We start from the raw sequence: 26,948 nt of genomic DNA, 5'->3' as shown, positions 1-26,948 counted from the left end.
TTTTATTTTTTAAATTAAAAATTAAAATGTTGACTTCTAATATATAATATATATCACAACACACATTAATCACATAAAGAACCTTAGAGTTATTCACTTTTGACACCGCTGCATTTTCTCAATACCATGTAGGCCAGTTTCCACCAATGAAAAAAAAAGTTATTGTGACTTTATATCTCACTTTGTAACTTTTTCTGAGAAAAACAAAACGTTTTATTCAGTGATGGAAACTGGCCTCCACATAATACTGAAACTTTATCCACCAAAGCCAGTTTTTACTTGCATTAAGGAGCTTGACAAGTGTTAATTTTGGACGTTGATTGAAGCCACTTTCCCTCAGACCAATTAAAGAGATCAGGCTCTGAATAAGTTTTCAACTATAAAGTCTTTTAATGATCATTACAGAGCGAAACGCAGTGAATAGACCGGTACAACAACAAAAAGAAAAAAAAAAAAAATCTGGAACCAGGATTGTACAAGTCAAAGCAGCTGGCATCTCAAGACAATTTGCTTCTCATACTGATGTTACAGTTAAAGTGGACCCGCAACATTGGAGAAAGGCAAACACAGGAGAAGATCCTCATGGTTTTCAGTTCCCATTCAATGACCAGCAGACATTGCAGTCCTAAAGACACAGCTCCAGATCCAAATAAAAACTTTAGAGAAAAAAAAAATGTAAATGTGCACCCAGTTTTATTTTCAAACACCATCCACACACACCCCACTGCACATCTCAACAAACAATGCGAAAAAAAAAAAAAAGAATAATAAAAAAATCAAGGCACAAATATGAATACTGCAAAAATGTAACACTCTACACATTACAGATCTGTAATGGTGAATAAATCATCTTTTAAAATTCTCTATCTATTATTTCTTCTGGATATTTTTCAGACAGCTGAACAGGATGGGGCAGCTATGAGAGAGGGGTTTGGGGTGAAAATGAGATAAATCTAAATCAGCAGACAGCACTGAACAAAGCTTCCTCAAAGGCTACAACTGACTAACCACCAGATCCGAACACACCAGAGCAGTCTCACCGGTAAGTTTTACATTTTATAAAACAAAAAAAATATATACATACACACACACACGCACGCGCACGCACGCACGCACGCACGCACGCACGCACGCACGCACGCACGCACGCACGCACGCACGCACGCACGCACGCACGCACGCACGCACGCACGCACACACACACTCTTCAATATCATGGGACCTGGGCATTAAACTACCACAAAAGAAAATGAAAATAAACTTAACATTCAGTATTGCAACCCACCTTACTTTAAGAATAACGTGTAATGTTCAGTTCCAATCCGCGTTTCCAAATAAAACCATTTCACTGTGGTGCAAAAGCTAATGATTAAATAGAAACAGGCCTATCCGACGTTGTATTGCAGCGTAAGACTAATCATTACTCTGTTAAAGTGCCTGCAAAACAAAGAAAAAACAAAAACAGTGCACTGTGAAGGTGGAATGATACTCGTTTATTTGAGCATTCTGGAAACTAGTGCTCATAAGCCACACTTCCCTCTTCCAGGGCCAAAACCCAATCTACAAAGCTTATTTTTTTTACACTAAACAACACCTATTAAGTGGTTATATCTCGCCGGCTGCTTCGACGCGAACACAGGGCGCAAACAAACAGCACATTTGACTCCGACTTTGCTTATGCAAATTTGTTGGCCCTGTGCGGTGGAAAGCGAGGAGAAAGGGTTTTCAGCCGTGTTTAACGTCATTCTACAGCCTACGGCAATCCTCTCACGCTGGACTGCACATGAACGTGACACCACACATACACAAACTCACGCATGTCAAAAAACACTCAAAGTGACTGGATCGAAGGGTTCGATTGAGCTGTTGTCCTAGAGCTACATTTCACTATCCAATGCTGAAAGATGAAGAGAGCGAACGGGACAAGGAAAAGGAAAAGTGGACTTTGGCACCAGTAACCTCCATATAGTATCCAGTATATTATACGACAGTATTCTTCAAGTTGGTCAAATGGTTTATTTGTAAACCATAACCTCAGTAAACGGGTCTGATTAGACCTAATTGTAAATCTGATGGTTTAAGAAGAGACTGTAAACAACAGACTAGGCGTTGGAGATCACGTCGGGGACACCATAAAACGGGAGGAGAGTGTACTAAAAAAAGACATCCACTCAAAAAAAAAAGGAAACAATGCAATCGGACGACCAAAGAGAAGCCATGGCTCGTCTACACCTCAGAGACACGCAGATGAAAAGCCTCGAAAGCTGGCGCGATAAAGTGAGGTGTGAGAGTGGCCCAACTTCAGAAAGTCCATTTAGTGTCGCAAGTAAGGTTGGGGTATATATTTTTCGATATATTCATGCGCATCTCGTCAGCAAAGCTGCTTCTTTGATTAGCGGTAAATCTCCACCTGTTTTCAAATGGAGCTGCAGTTAATACACAGAGCCGTAGATAACGGACATGCTACGCGACGTCATGTTCGGTGTCGCAAATCCATCACCCGTTGAACTGAACGCAATACTGCGTAGCTTGTCAGTGATCTACGGCTCAGTGCATTAACTGTAGCACTATTTAAAAAAAGGCGATGGAGATTTACGGCTAATCAAAGAACCGACTTTACTGACAAAATGCGCACGAATGTATCAAAATATATATATATAGCCAAGCCCTAGCCGCAAACTAAGCCACTGACAAAATCTCGCCCTCTGCAGTTCTCTGAGTGGACGAACACATAGCCACACAAAGAAAGCACGAGCTGATATGAAACAGCAGTTTTAGGACATTTATATGATAACTTAAAATATACACAAAAAAAATTAATGCAACATGTTATATCGACAACACCAACAAATTAAAATTATATACAAAAGGCAAACATGTACCAACAAAAAGTTTTCCAACAGCTTGTAATGCTCGAAACTTTAACAGCATAAAGTCGTCATGGCCCAAGTGTACTCCGAATGCCTTTCAAGAGCAACGGCGACGTCGCTCTCTCATCTCGGCCCTACCGGAGCGCAACGTCACCCAGTACTTCACACCGAGAGCACACACACACACACACACACACACACACACACACACACACACAAACAGACAAAAACACACAGGTTGAGACACGCGCCAAGCCCCGTGAAGGCCGTCTTGGCTTTAGCAGCTGCAAACCCGACTGACCACCAGGTCTTCCTGCGAACGACCTGCCACGCAAACACCTCGCTATCGTTTCAATCTTCTTTCACTACTGTGGAGTGCACTTCAAAAACGAGACATGAGAATGATTATGCCATTAACAAAAGCGAAGACAAAAAAAAAAAAAAAAAAAAAAAAAAACATTCAATGTGACTAAAAGTAAAAGTTTAAGACAAAATAAATCACGTAACAAAAAATAAATTAAGGCATGCAGCAAATAATATCTGTATGTAATTTCTGATTCAGTTTCTTGCATTCTATGGTCATCGCTGATATTTTTTTGTCCACTGTAAGTCATGTGTCCCAAACCATTGAAGAAAAAAAAAAAATCATTAATAAAATTAACAAATCAAAATCAACAAATAGCTGCCAAAAAGAAGAGTGTTTCCACTGGAATCACAGGCGTCTTTTGGGGGACAAAGCTAAAGCATCGTTTAAAAGGCCAGATATTTACAGGGAAGTCTGGGTCATGCAAGCAACTTGTCACAGCCTTCTGTATAGCCATGGGATATCGAGTGGGAAAGGGAGGGAAAAAAACAAAACAAAAAAAAAAAAAACATTACACCACCAAGGTGAAATGTATATCGTAATACAAGAACAAAGCGATCTGAAGTGAAGGACAGGTTTAAAATACATCCACTTAAACTGCATTGACGTCTTCTAAACAGTTTTCTCTTTTAAAAAAACCATAGATATGTATAAAAAAATTATACTAACAGAACATGACAAAAAAAACTCTATTGGCGCCAAGAGTGCTGTTGCAATGTAAAACCAAGCTTTCTACAATGTAAGCACAGATGACTGGATCTACAGAGTTAGCCTATAAAATTCAATTAAGGCTTCGCAGTAAACATCTGATTTGTTGACGCTGGCACTCCCCACCTTGTTTTGAAATGTGTTGTGATCTGATTCGCTAAAGCCAGCATGGACATAGGAACATGCAATTAAACGCACGCAGTCACGCAAATACACTTTCACAGATATGATCCAGTAATCGCACACATTCACGCACACTCACGTCACGCAACTAAACTGTGCATTAGACAGGCCTCTGCCCTCCTCGCTCCTGTTTTTTAAGGGCATTTGGCATCGATACATCACATTTTTTGACTCGGGGGGTCACAGCCTGTCAGTACTCTGCTATGGGGGCCAGCTCGGGATTCAGATTGACCGTTATGTTCTTATACAGGCTGCTCAGAGAGATCTCTGGAGAGTACTGCAGATTATTCAAGCCGTCCAGATGCTGTCGTTCTTTAGAGTACCTCAGCAACTTGTACCTGAAGGGAAAGCGAGATGAACCGGTGGTTAGTGTGTCCTTGAGATAATCGGCTACAATACGCAGAGATCTATACACGTATGACCGCAAATATGTTTTTGTCACGCAAAGGTCAATCCACTCTGGGTTACACAGAAACAGATGAATTCAACTTTTGTTTAAGGTCAAGCGTAAGCAGGTAAGAGGTAAAGACCGAACGGAACGGTGATGAGAAAGACCTTTTCCTCCTTACAAATCTTGGGTCTTGAAGTACTAGCCTCCAAAATTGTGGGGAAACAAAAGGGAGACCGAGTAAGAAGGTGGTTTAGTTCAATTTTTCCTTTACAAAGTGCTTATCAGAACAAAAAAAGGGGCTTCCCCACACCTAAGCACGTAGTTCCTGTTTTTTTTTTTATGTCAGACTTTCCTACTAGTGCCGCTTCTGCCACCGGCAAAAAATCTATTCGATAACATTTGGATTAAAAATTCAGCTAGACTTAGTAATAAAATCTTGCCAAGAAATCTTTTCAACAAGTCAAAAGTAGCATAATAGCAAGGTTTGCTTTAGAAACCACGGAAAAGACTCCATAAAAGACCATAAATGGGAATAACAACAACAACAAAAAATGCTACTAAACAGTGTTATTTCCATTTGAACGTATTAAGCCTCTACTTTGAACATTGTTTGGGGTAATATATTTTATATCACAACCATTTAAAAGTTTGGTTTCGGTCATTTTTTTTTTTAAAACCAAAGCAGCGTTTACCTTATTAAAAATACAGAGAAAAAAGGTAATATTTTGAAAATATTAAAATATAAACAACTTGTTCATGGCTTATTGTTTGCAATGTTGCAAGCAATAAACTGTTAATTAGACGCCTACTATTTTGTTCTCATGATATACTTTTTCAGTATTCTTTGACGAACAGAATTTAAAGAAACAGCACGTATTTGAAATACAGCTTTTTGTTATCAAGTAAAAGTATTTACCGTCAGTTTTGATCAATTTAATGCCTCTTTACTACTGAAAGCATCAAGTTCTTGAAAATTGTAAATTTTTTTGAATGGTAGTTTATTTTAGTTAACATATTAGTACAGATTTCTGCAAGCACAATCCACCCCTAGTGAGTGTGTGTGTGTGTGTGTGTGTGTGTGTGTGTGTGTGTGTGTGTGTGTGTGTACTGACCTCCCCAGAAACTGCACCTCTCCTCTGTGGTGATGGGGGATAGATTTGTATTTCCCAATATCACCTTCTGGCCTGGTCACGTTGAAACCTGCGTAATGAACCCTGAGAACAAGAAACCCAGCCACACACATATTTGTGTCACATATACATATTTGTTTTTGATAAAATGATTACTTTAAACAGCATCATGCATCAACATCATGGAGAAGCAACAACTACTTGTACAAAAGCAACTGGATAGTTGTAAAAGACTTATAAAAGACCGCTCTTACGAATAAACACGTACTACCAATTAAAACTGACCTGTTCCAGAGGTCATCGTCCTCTCCACCCCAGCCCCAGAATGCATTGGGAAAGCCATTGATCTTGAGGAACTGTTCGACAGTAAGTCCACTTACTCCACCGAAAAACTCATTGTAGGGAAGACTGAAAACACAAACACTTCAAACTTAGCTAAATTAACTACAAATATGCAATCATTTGTAAACCATTCTTTAAAAAAAAAAAAAAAAAAAAAAAAAAAAAAACTTAAAAAAACAAAAACAAAGAAAAGATAAAATAAAATAAAAAGAAGAAACATAAACCTTACCATCAGAAATCACTTGAAAGCAATAGGCAACAAAAAAAGTCCTTTAATAGCACAGACTGTCAGACTACGTCACAAGGCCATAAGGAGACAACACATTTATTTCCGTGCAGACTCCGCAAAACAGTTTTGGTTTCAACCGGAATATGTTTAAAGGAACAGCTATGCTTTCAATCTCAATCAATGCAAAGCTGCACCACGGGGTCTTTAATCAGTCACATGCAAAACAAGGTTAAATTCTCCAACTACCTCAAACACTTTTTGAGAGGCAACTAGAGCTGCGTTTACACCTCATTACACAAATGACATAATCTGCATAATAAACAGTCTAAAAATCTGCACGTTTCAGCTTTTCCTACCTAACTTCAAAGTTCTATGAACCGCTGTGAATATCCAAAGAATATCCCTCGCATTTGCCTAAAGAACTGCAGGTCCTTTACGTCTACTAAAAATTATTAGGTTTACTGAAATCAAAATGATTTGGACAGACATTACGGTACGGATGAATGAGGAAAGCGGTAATGTTTTAACATTTCTTTGAAATGTAAAGAAAAAGTCTCAAATATGGCATGAACATGTGGAGACAATGATGACCAAACAAGCTTGATGGTGATTTATTTTTGCAGAGTTCACATCTTGCGGTAAAGGAAGTGACACTGCAACTGAACGAATGCAAGATCACCAAGAGGAAAAATGTCACAAAATGACACCGCAGCATGTGAAGTGTGAAAGCGTTTTAACATCTGGCACTAAAGGTTAAGCCTTAAAACACGGACTATATTTTCAGCAGGCTTTTGGTTGAATTCATTTGAACGTTACAGGTTGTTCTTATCTACTGGTTAAGTGACCGGGATAATTTCACATTAATTAGAAGAAATCTTACAAACACGCCAGCTAACTAACCAAACACACACATACTGATCACATACACTAGGGTCTGCAGGTGGTGGATAATGTCACAAATGTTTAAACACTCACACACAACCTAAAAAAAAAAACTATTTTTTGAAAACACAAGTCGAATTGTTTCAAATACACACTTTGAAAACAAACTGAAATCACCTTAGCTGCTTGCAAAACCTGGAACAAGCTGGGCAATAAGGAAAATAAATGTTAAGCAACCAGAAAAGTGACAAAAAGGGGGGGGATAATGAAATCAAAAGAGAAATGAAAACTGCATCAGTGACGACTAACTTACATGTACATGTACTTGTCAAGCTTGGCAGCGAAGTGTCGAGGCATCTGACCACAGCCGTAATAATTACGGTCGTTTTCTGGGATGTGATCGACGTCGTGAAACACCACACAGTCCCAGTCCAGGTCTTTCATGGCCTCTTTGAAGCCCACGTTAAACAGCATGGCACGGTTAAACGGCTGACTACCCGTCTGAAATCACAGGATTTAAAACAAAAATAAATGAATAAAAAAATTAGTGCCGTTAAATGTTTGAATCGTTACCGTATAAGACTAAAGGGCATTATTTTGCGATAACCTGCTGGATGTACATTATCCCACTTATTACACGGCTTCGTGTCAAAAAGGTAAATAATTAGACACGTGTGTTTGTATTTATATGTGCATAAATATGCATGCATATATAAAGAAAACGTTTGCTTTGAATGCGATTAATTGCTTTAAAGCACTAGAATATTAGTATTCATATAAATTATGTAATGTAATATATACATTTATATTAAATACACATGCATGCATGCTTGTGTATTTATACATACACACACAATAAATATGCATAGTACAGCTTTTAATGTGATAAATCATGATAAACCATTTGACAGCACCAAAAAAAAAAACCCTAATATATATATGATTGTTGATTTATTCTTCTCAATCATTGGTGCATGATACTGACACACTGAGGTCAAATGCAGACTACTAAAGTAGACCATCGGTGGATATGCACACCTGTTCAATGACATAAAAGGCAAACTGCAAGCGTTGGCGTTGGAGCATAGGGGCGAGGTGCTGAAAGAGAATGGGAAGATGCTCATGGCGATTTCTAAAGGGGATTAAAATGGCCACCTGAGAGAAAGAGAAAAAAACCACAAAGCCGGTCATGCTGATGTGCCGAATGACCTTTTTTTTGATAAAGTAACTACAACAATGTCCCACCTTCCAGCGTGGTTTGCAATCTTTGGGCTTCCAGTGGCCTCCAAATTGAATATCCAGACGTTTGAGCTTCAGTTCAGTTTCCTCCATAGGAACCTCTGTCATGTTCACTTCCATCTGACCCTCTGCAAGACATACGACAAGAAACTAAGCAAAAAAAAAGCCTTTAGCGCTAAGAAACGCAAACCTGAAAAAGTGAGTGAAGACCAGCCAAAAAATTCACACCCAATGTGATGGGTGTCCCTCACAGAGACGAATGAGATAAAAAGCATATTAAACCTGAGAAGATTAAAAAGCTAAGTGGCAAGGGAGATTTGAGAGAGGCAGCATAGGCAAAGTCGCCAAACAAAGGCTGTTTCATGCTGCCTTCTAAGACTGTTTAGAATGCCTTCTTTCGGCCAAAAGCTAAAGGAGCGCCAGATTTGTCCTACCACAATGAAGTTTAGCGAAGGTTCAACTAGGTACAACTTTTAAATAAGGAATTAGACTGTTAAAAAGTATGTTCTATACAGCATAAATGTAATCTATACAATTAAAGTCAATTTGTCATGTGACCTATATGTCAAGTTCCATTGATTCACAGGCACTCAACTTCTCTTCTGTGGCGTTATGGGATAGTAAAGCGCCCAGTGAATGCACATTTCAAAATCTCACCAGAAATGGTAATCATTTGTACACATTTTGCAAACTATTTTATGAATACTCCGAATTCAGAAAAACGTGTCTTTTCACATACTGTTCGTAGGGCCTTTCGCGTCGCAGGAACCATTTCGTAGTACTTTTGGTGTTCTCGCACCACGGGAACTAGGAACTAAATTAGTTTCTACTTCAGAGTAGGGTCTAAAAAGTACTAGGAACTATGTGTGTACGCTGACTGGCTAAACGGGTACAAAAACACTCTCACCCGCCGTGATTTAAAACGCTGTGTAAACACATACGTTGGAGATTATTAGTTCTCGTTCCAGTTCTTTCAATCGCTTGACGTACACATCAACATTCCACGTCCATTACTGTAAAACCCGCGTCACACAACAAACACATAACTCACATAATAATTGGCTTTTGTTAAAGTTTTAACATTTTTTCTTCTTCGTTTCCTTTGTTGACGCCACTGTCACTTTTCGGTAATCACTGTGAGAGCGAATGCAACCCTATGCGACAAAATAGTTTGCAAAAAAATCGCCCCAGTACTGTGAGAAAGACCCTTGTATCTAATATATAGCAGGAAAGTATGCACTCTTAGAGCCAAAAGCCAATTTAATTAAAGCAAACAAGTTGACCCAGTATGTGTTCCCTTTAGTGCATTTAGACGCTCATTTAAATATTGCATTATTAGCACACAAACCAAACAATATTCAAATCGTTTGAGTCAAATACACAAAGCACCGTTTAACTCGAGACACTTACTCATAGAAGGTAACCGTTCGGGACAGGGCAGGTTCTGAGCATATGTGAAGTTCTCAGGGAGGTATGTGGTTGGCTGAGCGATATACTCGCTAGAGTTATTTCCATCTGGATAATCTGTTCAAACGAAGACACAGAGTCAATGTGACTTGCTATTCCCAGTTTATTTCCATAATGTGACTTATTCAACATTCTGTTTGTTTGCGTTTAATGCCATCCCGGCTTCTGTGGCTATTTTCATGGCCAGAAAAATGTCTGGCTAAACTATATCAGATTTTTGAATAAAGTTCTCTATCAGGGTTAAAACGGCACAGTCTAATAAAACACGACTTATCAGTAAAATTATATTTAATCAAATAAAAAGTGGAACGGCACATGATTTTGTCCATCGGGATTTGTCTATAGTCGTTGTAGAATTTGAATGAGCAGGTCTTTGGCTGTTGGTTAAGATCATTAAGAATTTTATTTTATTATTATTATTATTGTTGTTGTTTTTAGTGCTGTGGACAGTGACATTCATAAAGTGAGGAAATAAGGTCAAACTGGTTTTATGTTGACTTTGAAACATCAAGAAACATGATCTAGTAGGACAAAGATAAACATCCCTTCCTGACTCATGGACAATCTGCATGGTGTCATTTCTGTCCTGATTTTTATTGATTTTTGAAACCATGTGGACAGTGGTGTATGTGCAAGTGATCTGAGTGCTGAAAAACGCAAGTCCACGAGGTAAGCATGTTCATCCTTGCTTAAAGTTAATAGTGTACACACTGAAAGAGTTGCCCACTCAACTGTGCACTACATGAAGCAAACAATTAAGTGTGCCTGAGCTTTTGCTACAGCGTTCAGTTTGGGGAAGATTATTTTAACAGTTTAATCGTTAACCGACCGGTAAGAATTTTGACCAATTAATACAAACATTAAAAGTCATTTCATTTATTTCGTATTTTTTCTCTTTTTGTATTACTACTCATAGCCTATGTAAATATTTTTAGAGGAAACATAGAAAATGTTTATTTCCTTCACTCCACAACAATACTATCAGTTTATTAGTATTTGTATTTATAAGCTATAGCGAGCCTATATAAAATGACAAACCAAAACAAATTTAGGCTAAAACGAAAGTGAAACTAATGTTGGCAAAACTCGGAGGTGCAGCTGTCATCACTTTCATATTATTTAAATTTCTACTTTAAAACGAAATTATTTCATTGAACAATAGCACGATTTTCCATTTGATTCAATATTTATTGACTTTGGCGTGCAAAGACAAATAGAAATTAATTAATGGTATGGCTGGTTCAGTCAACAAAAATACAGGACACATGGGCCAGAAACCCTGCATAGTAGGCTACATGCTGCAGTTTTTCTTTCGTTCTTGATTTAGTAAGTAAAATATATAATTCTCGTATAAACCTGAATACGAGGAAAACGTATTGGTATTTTTTTAAGGGGTCACAGATGCTTATCCTTTCTAATTAAATTCAATTCTAATTTAAAATAATCTTGTTGGTTATCATCGATTGTTGGTTAGGAGAAATAACCGAAATGAACAGTTTAATCATGATCATTCTGGCCAATGTTATTATGAAAGGACGTTCGCTCTTACCTGTGCCGTTGAGAGTACTGTTCTTATTGGTGTATAGCCTGATCATGTGACCAATGGTCCGCACATTGTCTCGCAACATGATACCCTGAGCCTGTACCATGAAGAAATATGTGTTGACTGAAACAGAGAAAGAGAGAGAGAGAGAGAGAGAGAGAGAGAGAGAGTAATGAATTTCCCAAATGGCCAAAATAGGAAACAAACGAGTATGCAATCAAACAAGTAAATCATATGTAAATATCCAAGCTGTAAAACTGTAACCGGACAACCCAACTGAAGGCGCCGACTTGAATCCCTTCCTCTCAAAGAAAACCTCTTTAAGAGCAGCGTTGTGAGAAAAATGGCAAACTACAAGCTCCTATTATTGCAAGCATCAACGGCAGTCTGTGGTTTGGCCTTGGTTCTTGTCAGTGTAATGCGATTTTAATTTAACTACTACACAAAAGTTGTGTCAGCATTCCTGAGACCAACATTTATGAGTCTATATATGAGGGGAAATGAACAGGGATCAGCAAAATGTCTAGCCTACCACTGAATTTCAACTGTAGGTATGGATGGAAGTCAGTACCAATTTTCACATGCTCTGACTGGAAAAATATATAAAAGCACATAAGTTTAAACACAAAAATCAAGTAGGTTACTTCATATAAAGGACAGGTTTTATACACGCATATATGGGTTACATGGTATAACAATAATCTGTTGTTCTCGTCTGTAAAATCTAGTGATAAGCCATACATTAGATGACATTAGATATATTTTTAAATGATCAGCAGTAGCCAATAGCTGTAATTAACAAAAGACAGAAATGCAAATGCATAATGGTCCCGTCATCTAATATTTTGCTGTGCGATGTAAAATTTAGAGTTTGTCCCTTTTTACTAAAGGAAAAACAACTAATGCCATCTAGAATTTAAAAAAAAAGTTTATTTGGCAGTGGATTCCCAATGCTGATACAAATCTTCAAGCCAGAATTCAAACAGCGACCATTAATGGTAGAAAAAACTCCAAGCCTAGGGACAAAGAAAAACACACACACACACACACACACACACACACACACACACACACACACACACACACACACACACAGAGACACACAGAGACACACACAGACACACACAGACACACACAGACACACACACAGGTTCTTCCTAAGCGCCCAAAGCTCTTCATACGTTAGACACAGTCCAGTGAAGACCGGTTAAACAACGGTGAGGAAAAAACATTACCTTTCTTGGGCACTGATTATACAAACACAGTAAGAGCTATTAGACAGGATTTGGCTGTGTGTTGATGGTGTAGTGGCATGCGTTGGAAGTCCGCCTGGATTTCTAGATAAAGATTTTAGCACAGACACCGAAAGAGAGGGTGATCTGTTCCACGTCCACAAATCAACACCAAACCGTGATTGCCAAGGCGGCTGTGAAATCCCTTATTTTTTTTCAAAAGTCAATAAGGACAACAACGATCAGGTTGAATGTTAAACATTGCAGCCCGTCATGAGCAAATCCAGACAAACTGCAAATGGGTCAAGATGCCCTTCGGTTGTGAGAGCATCCCAATACAAGAGTCTACACTCGTGACTTAGTAGCAGTGCCAATATAAACATTACTTTAAACTACATTTTACACCATGTCTTAACTTTGTGCTTCAGTGAGTTCATCAACATGACACAGGCTCTCATTTCGCCTGTACTGTGTATATACTTGATATCACATTTCAAATATATTTAGCTACTTAAACTCATTACACATTTGTGGGAAATTGAGTTATTCAGTACATTTAAAATATTTCAATTGCACTAGATGGCCTCATCCCCACAGATGTGTAATTATGAGTATATTTCAAAACATTACAAAAGCGTCAAATGACAAGTATATTTTACGACTACCATAAATTGAGGTATTCTGTAGATTCTTTAACGTCCCTTAAAAGACGTGAAAAGCAAAAACAAACGTAAAAGTAAATATGAAACTACATATAAAGCTGTAGGCTACTGGACGAGGGTTAAAATGTCTGCATTTAATATGAAGTTTAACTACAAACATTATTTTATGTCATCACGTGCAATCATATGCCCAACAACATCACATTGGGTTCTTTTAATATATTATTTGTGTAATGTTTTCCCAGAAGGGTCTACAGGCAGCTGAAATGAAAATATTGCAGACTGTTACCTGCTTTATTTTAATGAGAATTTGGATACCATTTATGATTTATAAAAGCATCCAGGGTGGAATATTTCACACCAAGCACCGCTTCGCTTTACAGGAACCATGTGCTAATGAGAAACCATGCGTGTTTACATGCTAAATCTCCGTTGTTTTTAAAACTCTGCTAATATAGGCTTAACGGGAGATAAAGGTAAATTAGTTTATAATGGGCCCGTATCAAACATAAGCCAACTGAGCTTCACATGAACGCAATAAAGGCCCATAATTCAGTACACACAAACTTGGACAGAACAGTTGCTTGCTAAGGAGGGCGTAAACCTAGCAATAACCCATTTAATTGTGGATTCAGCGGCCAAGCCTGATTTAATTGTGGGCTCTGAACACACCGGCCGCGTCCCAAAACGCAGCGAGCCGCCTAAACGGAGAGCATTGTTTGTCTTCACAGCATCGCGGTATGAAGAAGGCTGGGTAGTTAGCCAGCTCGTTGGGTTTTTAAACACGACCCGTCAGTGGTGCTTGTTCGGGGGGCGACGATCGGTATCCGGAGTCAGCGACGAATGAAACACGTTTAATCGCATCTCTCCGCACGAGACGCAAGAGCGATGCCGGCGTGTTATATGAGAGGCACTCACCTATCCCGGGAGCCACATAGATGAAGTAGAGGCAGGTCGTGGACATGGAGAAGAAAAAGATGAAGGCCATTAAGGAGCGGTTGGACAACCGCATCAGCCGCCTCCACTTCCACATTTTATATCGGCTACCAGCTATCCGACACTCCCATAAAAACACGCAGATCGGAGAAAAGAGACGCTGTTCGGCGCGGTGCAACGGTCATCCGTGGGAAACGCGGAGCTGAATCAGGGTGCTGGTAAAGTCCGCATCGTTCATTCGGCTGGATGCAAGGCCGCGGTGCTCGCTCGCTCGCTCTCTCAACAAAGTCAAGAAATTTCCAGATCGAAAAAATAAATAAATAATAAAACGTGCTACATCAAACGGCGTCCGGGCTCGGCGCGCGGTCAACGCGATGCATTTTGTTCGGTGCTGCTGCCGCCGCTGCCGCTGCTGGTTTGGTGTTCCGGTTTGCTTCGCAGACACGCCTCGTCGCGTTGATGATGATGATGTTTGGAAATGATGAAGGGAGTGAAAGTGATGATGATGATGATGATGATGAGGGACCTGCTCTTCCTCCCTCTTCCCACTCTCTCTCTCTCTCGCTGGAAAACCCCCCCACGCTCCAGCGATCAGTCCCCCGGCAAGGAGGCGTGGAAAGGCGCTAGAGCCGCAGAGGAAACCGCGGTGACCGGGATGGGAGTGGGAGAGACGAGAGAAACGTGACGGGGCTCGACCGGGATTCCTTCGATCTCGGTTCTGCTGTCGGTGAAGGCGCAGACCCCGTTTCCGGTAGGCGTGACTACAAAATGGCCGCCAGCGAGTGCCGTCATGATGGTTCACGCTTCAGGAGTGTTTTCAAAATAAAAGTCTCGACGAGCCTCAAAAGTTGCGCAAAAGTATCGACCATTAGATTAAAAACCAAGACTGACAGAAACACATAATATATCTAATTAGCAATCTAAGCAAAATTACTGGCTTCTTTTTAGCAGAATTTCGATAAACATGCTTTTGAGAGCCTTTCTGTAAAACAATGTTTTTCAGCGCTCTGTTAATATTGTGCTAAAAACGCAAAGAAAACAGTAGCGTGGAATATATGCATCTGAGGTACTGTTTTACATCTTTGGACAGTGCGGTCCCTAACAAAACAACTGGCTTATTTATTTATTATTTTATCAAGGTATCGTTAAAGCTGGAAGACAAATGCAATTATTTTTTTAAGCCCTATAGGTCTATACAAATATCCATAATAGTATTAATAAGTAATAGCAGTAGCATGTATGTATGTATGTATGTATGTAGCTGGAAAAGTACACCTAAACAATAAATACCTAAAATAAATAAACTAATTAAAAAAAACTACATAAGGTATTTAATGTATTCATTATCCACAAAGTAAAATAGCTAGAAGAATACTTAAAGTGAAGTATCAGTTCACTATTTGGTTTATATTTATTTATAATATTAAATGATAATATAGTAATATAAATAAAAATACCCATTAACAGATGGAAACGAATCACATTCATTATTTAAAGGTACAGATGTTGATCAGCGCTAGAGGCCCTCATGGAAGCCTGTGGTGCTGGAACTTACTTGGGGCCCAATAGCACCCCAAAATGGTTAGTTAGGGTCAGTTAGTCCTGCTAATCAAATAAGCTATACTGGTTTATAGCAACCAGCCAGAACTCCTCTTCCCTCCTGTTAACCTTGTAGCTACCAAAACAAATTTTATTTAATATTTAACATTTAATATTTTCCGAAGCATACTGAACCGCACAATAGGCTGTATCCTTTTGCATACATTATTGATTATGAAGGCTCAAAATTTGTTGCGTGAAGTGGCAGCCTCACGATTTGTCTGATTTGTCTGTCTATTCTTCTCTACATCATACTGTCTATATAGAGAATTCGCTAACACAGCAACTAAAATATTCCAATATTTTAAAGGTGCTGTATGTAAGTTTTTGATTCTTCTGAAGCATAATGTGTTTGTACACAGTAAACGCTATAGCATATGCATAGCTTTTTCTCTAAAAAATAATAAATAATAATAATAATGCTGTAGAATATCCAGTAATTCTACTCGGAAATGTGTTTGGCGCATATTTCAGGAAAGAAGTGCAGTACCCGTTTCAACCACTAGCTGGCAATCTTACATACTGCACCTTCAGTCTGTATGATACTACCCACTTCCAGGGAACACAGCATGTTGAATTTAGTCATGTTTTCTTTATATAGCTATTTCTCTGGAAAATGATGCTATAGCCAGTAATGAGTGTGCGTTTAAAGAACCAGCCTATATGATCGTTTGCAATATTCACTAACATCAGTCTTACTGATATTTCTGTGCAACACATTCTGACTGAATAATATAGAGAGCTTTAAATAGCTATAATGAAGTTAGAATGAGCAAAATAATGATAAAAAATAGGCTTTCTACCAAGAAATGGTATTATTCATACATTTTTATTCTTGTAAGCAGCATAGAAACTAACGGCTGATGGCGCGGTCATTAGACAAGGAAATTGTCATCCCATTTTCATTCAAGGTCATTTCAAGGTCCTAGAAACAAAATGCTCCAGATTTCATCTTTTCAGAAACAAGGCTTTTAGGGTTGCTGGAAGAACGCCAGCCGGCAAAGTGCCTTTAACAGCTGACACACCACTGGAGATCAAGGTGAAAATGGAAACCAAAGGACACCTGGGAAATGCCATGAGCTGCTTTTTTTTCTTTTGCGATATGACTTTTAATGCACGCATTGCACAGGAAAGGAACAACATCCGAACTGGGTTATAACAGTGTGGTGGAAGCTTTTTATCTAAAGCTATTTACAGTCCCTTCAGAGTAATTGAGGCTTATCTTACTGGGAAGAACATGATAAGACAGGACTGATAACAGCCTCTTAAATAGTCCTAGTTCACTAGAGCATTAGTCAGATCACAACACAGTCATGGTATCTCTAGTCATTCACTATTTTCCACAGCCTCAAAAAAGATTTTTTCAAAAATTAATAGAATTGGACAGCATAGTAGCGGTCCGTATGTAATAAATAGATAGTAGTTATAATGAATAGCTTTAGTAATTAATTAAGCTCTCGCTGATTAATAAATGTTTGCACATTTAAAAAAAAAAAAAAATAATAATAATAATATATATATATATATATATATATATATATATATATATATATATATATATATATATATGATTGTACAGTTTTTATTATTATAAATATGTGCTTTTTACTATATAATTTGGTCTATGCAATTTTATATGCAGTCTTTTTAAAAAACAGAGTCTGACAGCCTATAGTCTATCAAAGTTCAGCTGGAAACTGAACACTGTAATGGCAATTTCTTACCTTTAGATGGAGACAATGCACACTAATGCTAGATAACCCTCAAAGAGGTCAGATTTTGCTGCATTTACTTCAACTTCAATCAAACCAATCAATGCCGTCATTTCCTTTATAAATCTGACAGGAAAAGGCAAGTCACCATACTGATAAATATATGCATTTAACTAGGAAAATCTCTAAAGGGGTAATTCAGTAGTGATATATGCAAACAATACGGTTTAGTAGCTAATATAAATCTTTCAATAAGGTTCCTGAAGGACCTGCTTTCCCAAAGCTTTTAAATATGAAAAGACAGTGGTCTAACTTTCATAAAATAAAATGAGTCTTTTTGCCCGCAGCCTGATCTGAATTCCAAACAACTTCATATTATAGGCTGCATCACATGATAAGGTCGTTAGTCTAATAACTCTTCAATAACTGATTCCGCAGGTGCATAATTAAATTCACACTCTGAAAGATGAGCTCCGAAAATAAGCAGCAATCAACGTGATGTATAATAATAAGCTACGTATTCAAGTGTCACTCGCGGGTTTGCCACCAAAGATCATTTATTAGGCTCTCTAATTAACCATTGTCACTTATTTCACATTATATTTCATTCCTACACTTTACTTTTTGTTCTTCCTTTGCTTTTTTGCGCCCAGATTCTTTGTAATAAATTGGAAGGGACGATTACAAGAAACGCAGCCGTATGCAAGTAATGGGAAAGTATGTCAACTAGTTTACCGAATTAAATTGTCTTCTTAATCATCCAGGAAGGATTTGCTCATTAAAAGAAGTGAATCACGGTTCTGACTGTGATCAGAATAGAACAGGCACACATTTGATCAAATTGTTAGGGAAATCAATCATTTTCAGCCTAGGATTTTTCTGTAAAATTAGTTTTACGTAGCTGGGGCTAGATAAACCAGCTAGATAACTTTCTCCAACTATCCGACCCTACCTTGACCCCGAAAGTCTGAAATAACCTAGATAGTTTTATTAATAGGCTACTGGCTATAAAAACTGCATCTGCAAAATATCTTGTATATATAATTCTCACAAGAGCATGATTAGCTCAAATCAAATTCACTGGGCAAATTTTTTCAGTTTCACTTGTAATAAAAAAAACGAAACATTCAAATTCCCTAAAACCACGCAGCGCCCTTTTAAACCAGTTTTTATTTACTTCCTGAACGCGTCTGCAGTAAACAGTATACAGAATGAGGAAACTGTTTCAACTATTCAGCTGAAAGAACCAGCAGCGTTAGTTATTGTTGAGCTGTTGTTTGTGTGGTTTGGTCTGTAATCTTAAAATGGCAGAAGGCAGTATTTCGGTGGAACAGGACCAGTTCTCCTGTCCAGTGTGTCTGGATCTACTGAAGAATCCAGTGACCATCCCCTGTGGACACAGTTTCTGTATGAGCTGTATTACACACTGCTGGAATCAGGAGGACTGGAAGGGATTGTACACATGTCCTCAGTGCAGACGGACCTTCGCTCCGAGACCTGCCCTGTGTAAGAATGTGATGTTCGCCAAAATGGTGGAGAAACTAAACATGACTAAACTGCAAGCTGCCGTTCCTGCTGGTCATTTTGACCGCCGTGAAGAATTTCGTTCGGGTAAACCACACAAAGTGACCGGACGACTGCAGCAGACGCTCTGTCCTCAACATCATAAACAACTGGAAATGTACTGCCGGACTGACCAGAAGTATATCTGTTACTTGTGTGCAGTGGATGAACACAAACACCACACGACTGTCGCAGCGTTAGATGAGAGGACGGAGAAACAGGTAAATACAAAAATTGACCAATTTTTGCTTGTTTATAAAAATAGTTCTGCACAGCAAAGTGGTCTTTTAATATCACAATAAATAAATAGTCTATGTATTTATCTGATCGCTTGAATAAAATTGTTTTTAATATAGTCTTTATGTATGGAAATGTATCATATGTGTGACCCTGAACCACAAAAAGTAAGTCATAAGTCCCACAGGTACTAGCCAACAATACACTGGATGGGTCTAAATAAATGATTTCTCTTTTATGATGAAAAAAATTGGGGTAAAGTTAAGTAATTAAGTAAATATTGTGTTTTATGAATATGACAAACTGTCAAGTTAAAGTAATGGTTTCTGCTCATATTTTTGGTGCTAATACTGAAGTTGACTTTCCTGAAGTAACCTTTTAGTCTGAATTGTTTAGAGGACAATACTGCGTAACCAAAGAAAAAACTTTTTAATTCGGAAAACCACATTTCTCAGATTTACGGTTATTTCCTTGTTCAAAGAAACATCTGGAACAAACACAAAGAGACTTCCAGCAGAGAATCCAGCTGAGAGAGAAAGACCTTCAGGAGCTGAGAGAGGTTGTGAAGACTCATCAGGTGAGTTGGCAACTGGTGGAAAAGTTACATGTTCGGTTAAAACTCTCCTCTAAGCAGCGAGGAGGTCAGACCAGTCCCACTGAAGCTCACCGCGTAACGTGTCCTAACAGTGCTCTGCACAGAAAGCAGTGGAGGAGAGTGAGAGGAACTTCAATGAACTGATCATCTTCATTGAGAGAAGCCGCTCTGAGGTCACACAGATCATCAGAGATCGGGAAAAAGCTGCAGTGAGTCGAGCTGAAGAACGCATGAAGAAACTGGAGCAGGAGATTGGTGATCTGAAGAGTAGAAACACTGAACTGGAGAAGCTTTTACAAACAGATGATCACATCCATTTCCTACAGGTAACGGAGCTTGAGAAAAACAGGACAATGATCTACTGGTGTCTCAATCAGCCTTTATAATGTTTTATTTTTTTTTTTGCATGGGTTTCTGTAGAGTGTCGAGTCTTGCTCTGTTCCTCCACAAACTACAGATGTGTCCAGAATCACAGCCAGTTCTCACCTTTTGTACAATGATGTGGTAAAATCTGTCCTTCTGCTAAAGAAGAATCTTGAGCATTTCTGCAAAGAAGTGATAGACAAGATATCTTGTACAGGTAAAGTCACTGAAGAATCATCACATGCAACATACAGTTGAGTTTGGAAGTCTTTTACATCTTGTTTTATATGTGAGTTTTCTCTTCATGTAAAAATAACACTTTTTGGTTTCCATAGTGCAAGACATTCAGATCATTTCCACTTCTGAGGAGAGAATACAGTGTAAGCTTTACTCATAAAATGCACTTCAATCATGATGTTTGGCACCTCCTTTAATGCGACATGCAGCCTTTTTTCATCGTGATTAATGAGATCCTTCGCATGCATTAGCTGCCCCACTCTGAGAGTAAATCTATATCTTCGTTTTCTTCAGGATTTTCATCGAGGGGCTTTGTTTTGAAAGCTTTAACTATACTATTTCATGACAGCGTGACATAATACAGTATGTTTGTTTTCCTCTACAGCACCACAGCAACGGTCCCGGGCCCCGATGTCAGGGTCTCCAACTGGTCGTCCCCAAAATGTATGGTCACAAAGCAGATCCTTATCAGATTCAAAGTACTGGCATTTCATGGAATAAAAGTCTCGACCCAGAGCCTCCACTTTACCAGGATCGTGTGTCAGACCCTCCAGAGGTCACGCTGCTCAACTGCTGTGTTAATGGAAGTTCATAGCTGAAGCACATGCATATTTGTTTAAAATTAATATTTAGTTTAAAAGCACAAGAATATTTTTTTAGAAATGTACTTACTGGTAATGTATTACTGGTATATTCCTATTTTAATGTTGGAAATCTACATATATTTATTCATTGTATTATCATCTTTGTATAACTTCATAAATGTTGCAGGAAATATATTTACCATATCTTTAGGCATTTATGTATCTATGTATGCAATTATCTATCTAGAGAACTGGTAGAAATTTAGTCATCTGTTTTGGTCTTGTAATCTTTTGCCAATGCCGTCGTTTTTCTATTTAGATGAATTATTTGTAAGTGCAGGTGAAGCTGGTTGATGTGGTTATTAAAGATTTCTTATTCGTTTGCTCTACTGATCTGTTCTATGTGCAATATCCAGTCATACAGCGTTTTACTTAGTGAGAAACCAGTGCAAACAATCCAGACCACGCAGTGAACTTTCCAAATGAATCTGATTGAAAGAAATCATTGAATCATCGAAACTGAACTGGCTCAAAAATCAGTGACCACTGATCAGAAAAATACATTCACTGTGATTATCAGAAGAGTTCAGTCAATTGTACAGTTGGTCTATTCTACCTGGGTTCTGGCTACAACATGTACTGGCAGGGATTAACCTTCTGAGATTAAACAAAAAAACATTGAATTCTTCTCTTTTTATATATATATATATTTATTGTGTGTGTGAATAACTTTTCAAAATGACTTACATCTAGTGGCACATTATAATCCTGACGCCACACCCTACGAACCAGGAAATCCCTTCAACACGGAAAGGACCTGCCACATAACTTGTTATGCTGTTGTTTGAGTCTCTCACAGTAAAATGGCAGAAGGCAGTATTTTGGTGGAACAGGACCAGTTCTCCTGTCCAGTGTGTCTGGATCTACTGAAGAATCCAGTGACCATTCCCTGTGGACACAGTTTCTGTATGAGCTGTATTACACACTGCTGGAATCAGGAGGATCAGAAGGGAGTTTACAGCTGCCCTCAATGCAGACAGACCTTCGTTCCAAGGCCTGTTTTAGGCAAAAACACCATCTTGACTGAAATGGTGGAGAAACTGAAGAAGACTAAACTACAAGCTCCTGTTCCCGCTCGTGCTGGAGATGTGGAGTGTGACATCTGCACTGAAACAAAACACATAGCCGTCAAGTCCTGTCTGGTGTGTCTGGAGTCTTACTGTCAGACTCATTTTGACCGTCATGAAGAATTTCGTTCAGGTAAACCACACAAAGTGATCGATGCCACCGGACGACTGCAGCAGATGATCTGCCCTCAACATCATAAACAACTGGAAATCTACTGCCAGACTGACAAGAGCTGTATTTGTTACTTGTGTACAATGGATGAACATAAAAACCATGACACTATAACAGCTCTAGCAGAAAGGACGAGGAGACAGGTATTACTAAATAAGATTATTACTGTTGATCACTGACTTCTTGCGATAAGACTGGCTGGGTTTACTAAACTGACATTAAATTGCTTATTTAAATGAGCAGTTTATTAAACTGATTTTCTTAGGGCAATCATAAGCAAATCTAGCATCCGTGTAATGTGACACAAAAAAAAACACATTACATAGTAAAATATTTATGAGAAATAAACTTTATTTTTAATATTTTTAGCTCATTTCTTTCCTCAACAGAAAAACCTGGAGCAAATACAAAACATCTTAAAGCAGAAAATCCCGAAGATCGAGGCAGATCTTCAGGAGCTGAGAGAGGATGTGAAGACTTATAAGGTGAGTTACTTATAGAAACATTTCATGATTTGGAGCCATAGGTTTTGTGGACAGTAATCCTGCATAAAGTGCAACAGTTCAAAAGGTGTGTAACGTGTCCTAATAGTGCTCTGCACAGAAAGCAGTGGAGGAGAGTGAGAGGAACTTCAATGAACTGATCATCTTCATTGAGAGAAGCCGCTCTGAGGTCACACAGATCATCAGAGATCGGGAAAAAGCTGCAGTGAGTCGAGCTGAAGAACGCATGAAGAAACTGGAGCAGGAGATTGGTGATCTGAAGAGTAGAAACACTGAACTGGAGAAGCTTTTACAAACAGATGATCACATCCATTTCCTACAGGTAACGGAGCTTGAGAAAAACAGGACTGTGTGACTTTGTTCATTTTTTATTTGATCATTTGTCTATTTGTTTGTCTATAGAGTTTCCATAAAGAGCTTGTCATGCCATATTTAAAATGGCCTAAGGTCAGAGACACATCTATCCTCTATTTTGAAGATGTAGGGAAATCAATTTCTTTGTTAAAAGAAAAAATCCAGCATTTCTGCAAAGAGGAGATAGAAAAGATATCTCGTACAGGTAAAAATCTCTCTCTCTCTCTCTCTCTCTCTCTCTCTCTCTCTCTCTCTCTCTATATATATATATATATATATATATATATATATATATATATATATACAGTGTCATATTCATACAGGGCCATATTCTCTACAGCATATGAGCCTAACACATGTCCTTCTGAACTGTGGGGAACAGAAGGTTCTAGATTTTCTGAAAACTGCCTGAGAGCTGGGACCTTGATGCTACAGGCTGGGGGAAGGGTGTAGAGGGGATGAATTTACCTCATCTAATAGCCTGTTACATGTGCATATATTAGCTTAATATATATAGTTTAATAGGTGACTCTTAGTCTGCATTTTAAAATATTTATTTTATTGTGGCAATAAACATTTTTATTTTTCAAATATTTGAATCTGGCATCATAAAATCATGCTCTACAATATTTCCACACGTGCATCTCTGCATACATCTTAGTAACCCATAGCTTAGACTTCTCTCTATTCCTGAATAAACATTTGTTGATATCAAGACACAAATAAAACATTTCCTGCTATTTAGGAGAACTTTCAGTGCCAAGATCAAATATTTTGTAAATACAGGCCCTGATTTATAGGACATCATTTATTGTGTGCAGTGTACAGTTGCAGCTTCAGGATTAAAAACCACTGGAATAGAAAGCACAATATCGGATGCACACTGGTCGGTATGATCAATAAGATCTCATGGGTCATGCCTTTGGTTGGTTTTCTATAACAAAGTTTGCAGCTTTGATTACTGCTTGTTTGACTATTTTACACATAATTTAATGAAATGGATTTTTCTCCACAGCGTCACAGTATAATACTTTTAAACTCCGAAAGTTTAAAATCCCTCCACCTGTACTTTGCCCTGAGCGGGATTCAGATCACAGTGTACGGCGTGGGAAGTTTCCCCTCCAAGGATCCAACAATCACTAGAGGTTTACATGCACAGCTCTTGCTGGCCTGCGATAAGGCCAGATTTATAGATTTATCTTAGACCCTACACAGTTCCAGCATTATGACAAAATACAGTATTTTATAAAGTGTACCTTGGTGGAGTCACAAAATAAGTTCCAATGAGATATCAGAGCATTTCTTGATACAGTTTTGTCCCCACCTACTTTATATCAAGGGCAAAAAGCCAGATGAAAGACATATTAATATACATTAAGAAATTACAATATTTAGTAATGAAAAAGTTGTAATTTGACATTTGGCAACTTTTAGGAAATAAGCTCTTCTATGCTCATTTATTTTATCCTGCATACTTTCTATCTTTTGTGGAATATATAATATTTTTTAAGTCTTGTGTTGTTGTTTTTTTATCCATACAATGAATGTTAATTGGCCATTTAATTATTCACAGGTTGTCTGCTTTTTGTAATACATAATGTAAATGATTAGTGTAATAAATTGTCAGAATAAATTTAATTTTGTTAACATTGTGTATCCTTCTGTAATATTTTAATAAATCACCACAAAGCTAACCCACTTCAGCAGAGTAGATACATTTGTCCTTGATCTTCACTGCTTGTAAGGAACAGAGGTTAAAACAGCTCAATCAGCTCAATCAGCAAAAACTGCACTTCCATAAACTCAGTCTGAAAAGCCCCTGTTAAGTTCTATTTGTGCCAAGGTTAATGGAAGAAGCCATTCCTGTGGAAACAGCAGAAGCAGCACAACAATCAATATACGTAAAGATTAAACTGAGAATTACTAAATACTAAAATAAATGCTAGTTAATAAAGCTGTTCAGGTTACATGCTGCAGTCCATTTTGGGAATGAATGTTTTAGACAGGAGGCAACGGGAGAGCAGTTCGATTTCAAATTTTGAGTACAACTGAAACCGCTTTTACATATTTTGCATGTGGTTTGTGTTTTAATTCCATTCTCCATTAAAACTCCCATTAAAATACGATTGCATTTTTTCTTGTTAGTTTTGTTGATATGCTTAGTATCTTCCTGTGTACACAGCTACAATATTTTTTTGGGGAGCACCTTCTTAGTTTTTTTCAGACCATTTCAGCAGTCGGCATAAAGTGCCATATATGATAATAAACAAGAGAACTTGAAACTTCAGTCTATCAGTCCCAAATATTCCATTTGTTTTCTTTAGAAATGTTTAGAGATAGCCATTTACAATATTATTATATGCACCTTTCAGTGAAAAACATTTTCACATTACATTTTCCTTGTTGAGGGAGTTCTGGGTTGGAGCAAGGTCTCTAGCTGGGAGACCAAAAGCTCTGAGCTGTGCCCCCCTCAGAGGCCACACCCACAGTTTCTATAACTCCAGGTAGGGGTGCAGAATGGCGCCTTCTAGGAGGGAAATCAAGTTCAAGAAACATACATGACCTGGCCAGAATAGGGCTACTAGCAGTAGACGAACACTGTATTGGCACATTCTCATTGGAACTCCTAAAAACATCATGATGGGCTGTGGTATAAGAGGAGGGGACCTAGGAACATACCCTACACAAAGGTACAAAAACGCTTTGGCCAGACTGGGCACAAAGTCGAAATAAGAGGGGCCACTGAAAGGGCCTACAGATTCCCAACTCTTTTAAAGAGGATATTACCAGAAGAGATACAGTCTTCACAGAGAGCCTCAAGCACCACAGACAAGTCCCACACAGGGAAGCATACTGCAGAGGAAGTGTATTACTAGGGGGTGTCTACCCACAGTCCTGCCACCGAATGGTGAGAGGTAAGCCAATAAAGCTGGCACACGTACCTTCAACACCTTCAATGTGGAGTGGGATAACCCTGCCAAGATTCTAGCCTGCAGATACTCCAGAACTGTACCAAACGGGCAGTTTAACTGGGTCTTGCTGGTGAACTCTGCACCATGAAATTCCAGTTCAGGGCATACACTTTCCTTGTTGAGGGAGTTCTGGGTTAGAGCAAGGTCTCTACCCCATCAGCTGGGAGAAAAGAAGCTACGAGTTGTGACCTCTGAGGGGCCACACCCACAATTTCCACAACTCTGGGTGGGGGTGACAGATTGTGCCCCCTGCCTGTGAGAGGAGATCCCTCCTGACAGGAATTTCTGTCTAGGAAAGTGAGAAGGACCTCCTGTGAGAAGGATGGATGGATACGTGGAAATACACATCTTTTAGATCTATTGAGACAAACCGGTCCTCTGACCTGATTTGTGACACAACTTATTTCAGTGTGAGCATCTTGAACTTCAGCTTTCTGACTGAGCTGTTCAGTTGCCTGAGATCTAAAATGGGCCCTAGCCATTCATGCTTCTTGGGAACTATGAAGTACCGGCTGTAGAACCTGGACTCCCTTTCCTGAGTAGGAACCACCTTGATGGCTTCCTTTCTCAAGAGAGTTACTACTCTTTGTTCCATCACCAGAGCCTGCTTGAGGCCCACCAGAGTGGGCGTAATGCTGCTAAAACTTGGTGGAGGAAACTCAAACTGGATTCAATAACCTTTTTCTACAGTCCACAGGACCCATTGAGACACATTTGCTGATGAGACTCCCTCGGTGGTGGCACGCTCCACA

The 26,948-nt window shown here is 38.6% G+C and overlaps 3 protein-coding genes across 9 annotated transcripts; 2 read left to right on the top strand and 1 right to left on the bottom strand.

The window, feature by feature from the left end:
* Positions 1-366: 366 nt before the first annotated feature.
* b4galt6 (UDP-Gal:betaGlcNAc beta 1,4- galactosyltransferase, polypeptide 6) lies at positions 367-14,293 on the bottom strand. Its single transcript, XM_043220119.1, has 9 exons — positions 14,161-14,293; positions 11,355-11,471; positions 9,749-9,862; positions 8,345-8,466; positions 8,138-8,254; positions 7,413-7,600; positions 5,932-6,054; positions 5,629-5,730; positions 367-4,463 (listed from the first exon to the last, which is right to left on the bottom strand). Exons 1-9 carry the CDS (start codon positions 14,273-14,275, stop codon positions 4,316-4,318), a joined length of 1,146 nt encoding a protein of 381 aa, XP_043076054.1. The 5' UTR covers positions 14,276-14,293; the 3' UTR covers positions 367-4,315.
* A 500-nt stretch (positions 14,294-14,793) lies between these two features.
* On the top strand, positions 14,794-21,453 carry LOC122325172 (tripartite motif-containing protein 65-like). Of its 3 annotated transcripts, XM_043220118.1 has the most exons (7): positions 14,794-14,929; positions 18,801-19,273; positions 19,771-19,866; positions 19,977-20,210; positions 20,305-20,500; positions 20,583-20,627; positions 20,870-21,453. In XM_043220118.1, the coding sequence occupies exons 2-7, from the start codon at positions 18,899-18,901 to the stop codon at positions 20,983-20,985; spliced, it is 1,062 nt and encodes a 353-aa protein (XP_043076053.1). In that variant the 5' UTR covers positions 14,794-14,929; positions 18,801-18,898; the 3' UTR covers positions 20,986-21,453. The 3 variants fall into 3 exon arrangements, with proteins under 3 accessions (XP_043076053.1, XP_043076051.1, XP_043076052.1); XM_043220116.1 differs by lacking the exon at positions 14,794-14,929 and having other exon boundaries at positions 17,459-19,273; XM_043220117.1 differs by lacking the exon at positions 14,794-14,929 and having other exon boundaries at positions 17,469-19,273; positions 20,305-20,464.
* A 446-nt stretch (positions 21,454-21,899) lies between these two features.
* Positions 21,900-24,922, top strand: LOC122325171 (E3 ubiquitin/ISG15 ligase TRIM25-like). 5 transcript variants are annotated; one of them, XM_043220112.1, is made up of 6 exons: positions 21,900-22,510; positions 22,757-22,852; positions 22,971-23,192; positions 23,273-23,429; positions 24,046-24,110; positions 24,240-24,922. In XM_043220112.1, exons 1-6 carry the CDS (start codon positions 21,932-21,934, stop codon positions 24,426-24,428), a joined length of 1,308 nt encoding a protein of 435 aa, XP_043076047.1. In that variant the 5' UTR covers positions 21,900-21,931; the 3' UTR covers positions 24,429-24,922. The 5 variants fall into 5 exon arrangements, with proteins under 5 accessions (XP_043076047.1, XP_043076046.1, XP_043076048.1 ...); XM_043220111.1 differs by having other exon boundaries at positions 22,959-23,192; XM_043220113.1 differs by having other exon boundaries at positions 22,959-23,192; positions 24,046-24,114.
* The last annotated feature ends 2,026 nt before the right edge of the window (positions 24,923-26,948 follow it).

Source organism: Puntigrus tetrazona, chromosome 20, assembly GCF_018831695.1.
Source record: "Puntigrus tetrazona isolate hp1 chromosome 20, ASM1883169v1, whole genome shotgun sequence".
NCBI lineage: Eukaryota > Metazoa > Chordata > Actinopteri > Cypriniformes > Cyprinidae > Puntigrus > Puntigrus tetrazona.
This window is presented reverse-complemented; position numbering and strand designations above follow the sequence as displayed.

Coding starts and splice junctions, on each gene's coding strand:
- b4galt6 (XM_043220119.1), bottom strand. CDS start 14,275: ATGTGGAAGTGGAGGCGGCTGATGCGGTTGTCCAACCGCTCCTTAATG. Junction 8,255..8,344: donor ATTGCAAACCACGCTGGAAG/GTGGGACATTGT, acceptor TCTTTCTCTCAG/GTGGCCATTTTAATCCCCTT. Junction 4,464..5,628: donor GAGGTGCAGTTTCTGGGGAG/GTCAGTACACAC, acceptor CTTTCCCTTCAG/GTACAAGTTGCTGAGGTACT.
- LOC122325172 (XM_043220116.1), top strand. CDS start 18,794: ATGGCAGAAGGCAGTATTTCGGTGGAACAGGACCAGTTCTCCTGTCCA. Junction 19,274..19,770: donor ATGAGAGGACGGAGAAACAG/GTAAATACAAAA, acceptor CCTTGTTCAAAG/AAACATCTGGAACAAACACA. Junction 20,501..20,582: donor ATCATCACATGCAACATACA/GTTGAGTTTGGA, acceptor TGGTTTCCATAG/TGCAAGACATTCAGATCATT.
- LOC122325171 (XM_043220111.1), top strand. CDS start 21,932: ATGGCAGAAGGCAGTATTTTGGTGGAACAGGACCAGTTCTCCTGTCCA. Junction 23,430..24,045: donor AGAAAAGATATCTCGTACAG/GTAAAAATCTCT, acceptor TATTGTGTGCAG/TGTACAGTTGCAGCTTCAGG. Junction 24,111..24,239: donor ACAATATCGGATGCACACTG/GTCGGTATGATC, acceptor TTTTCTCCACAG/CGTCACAGTATAATACTTTT.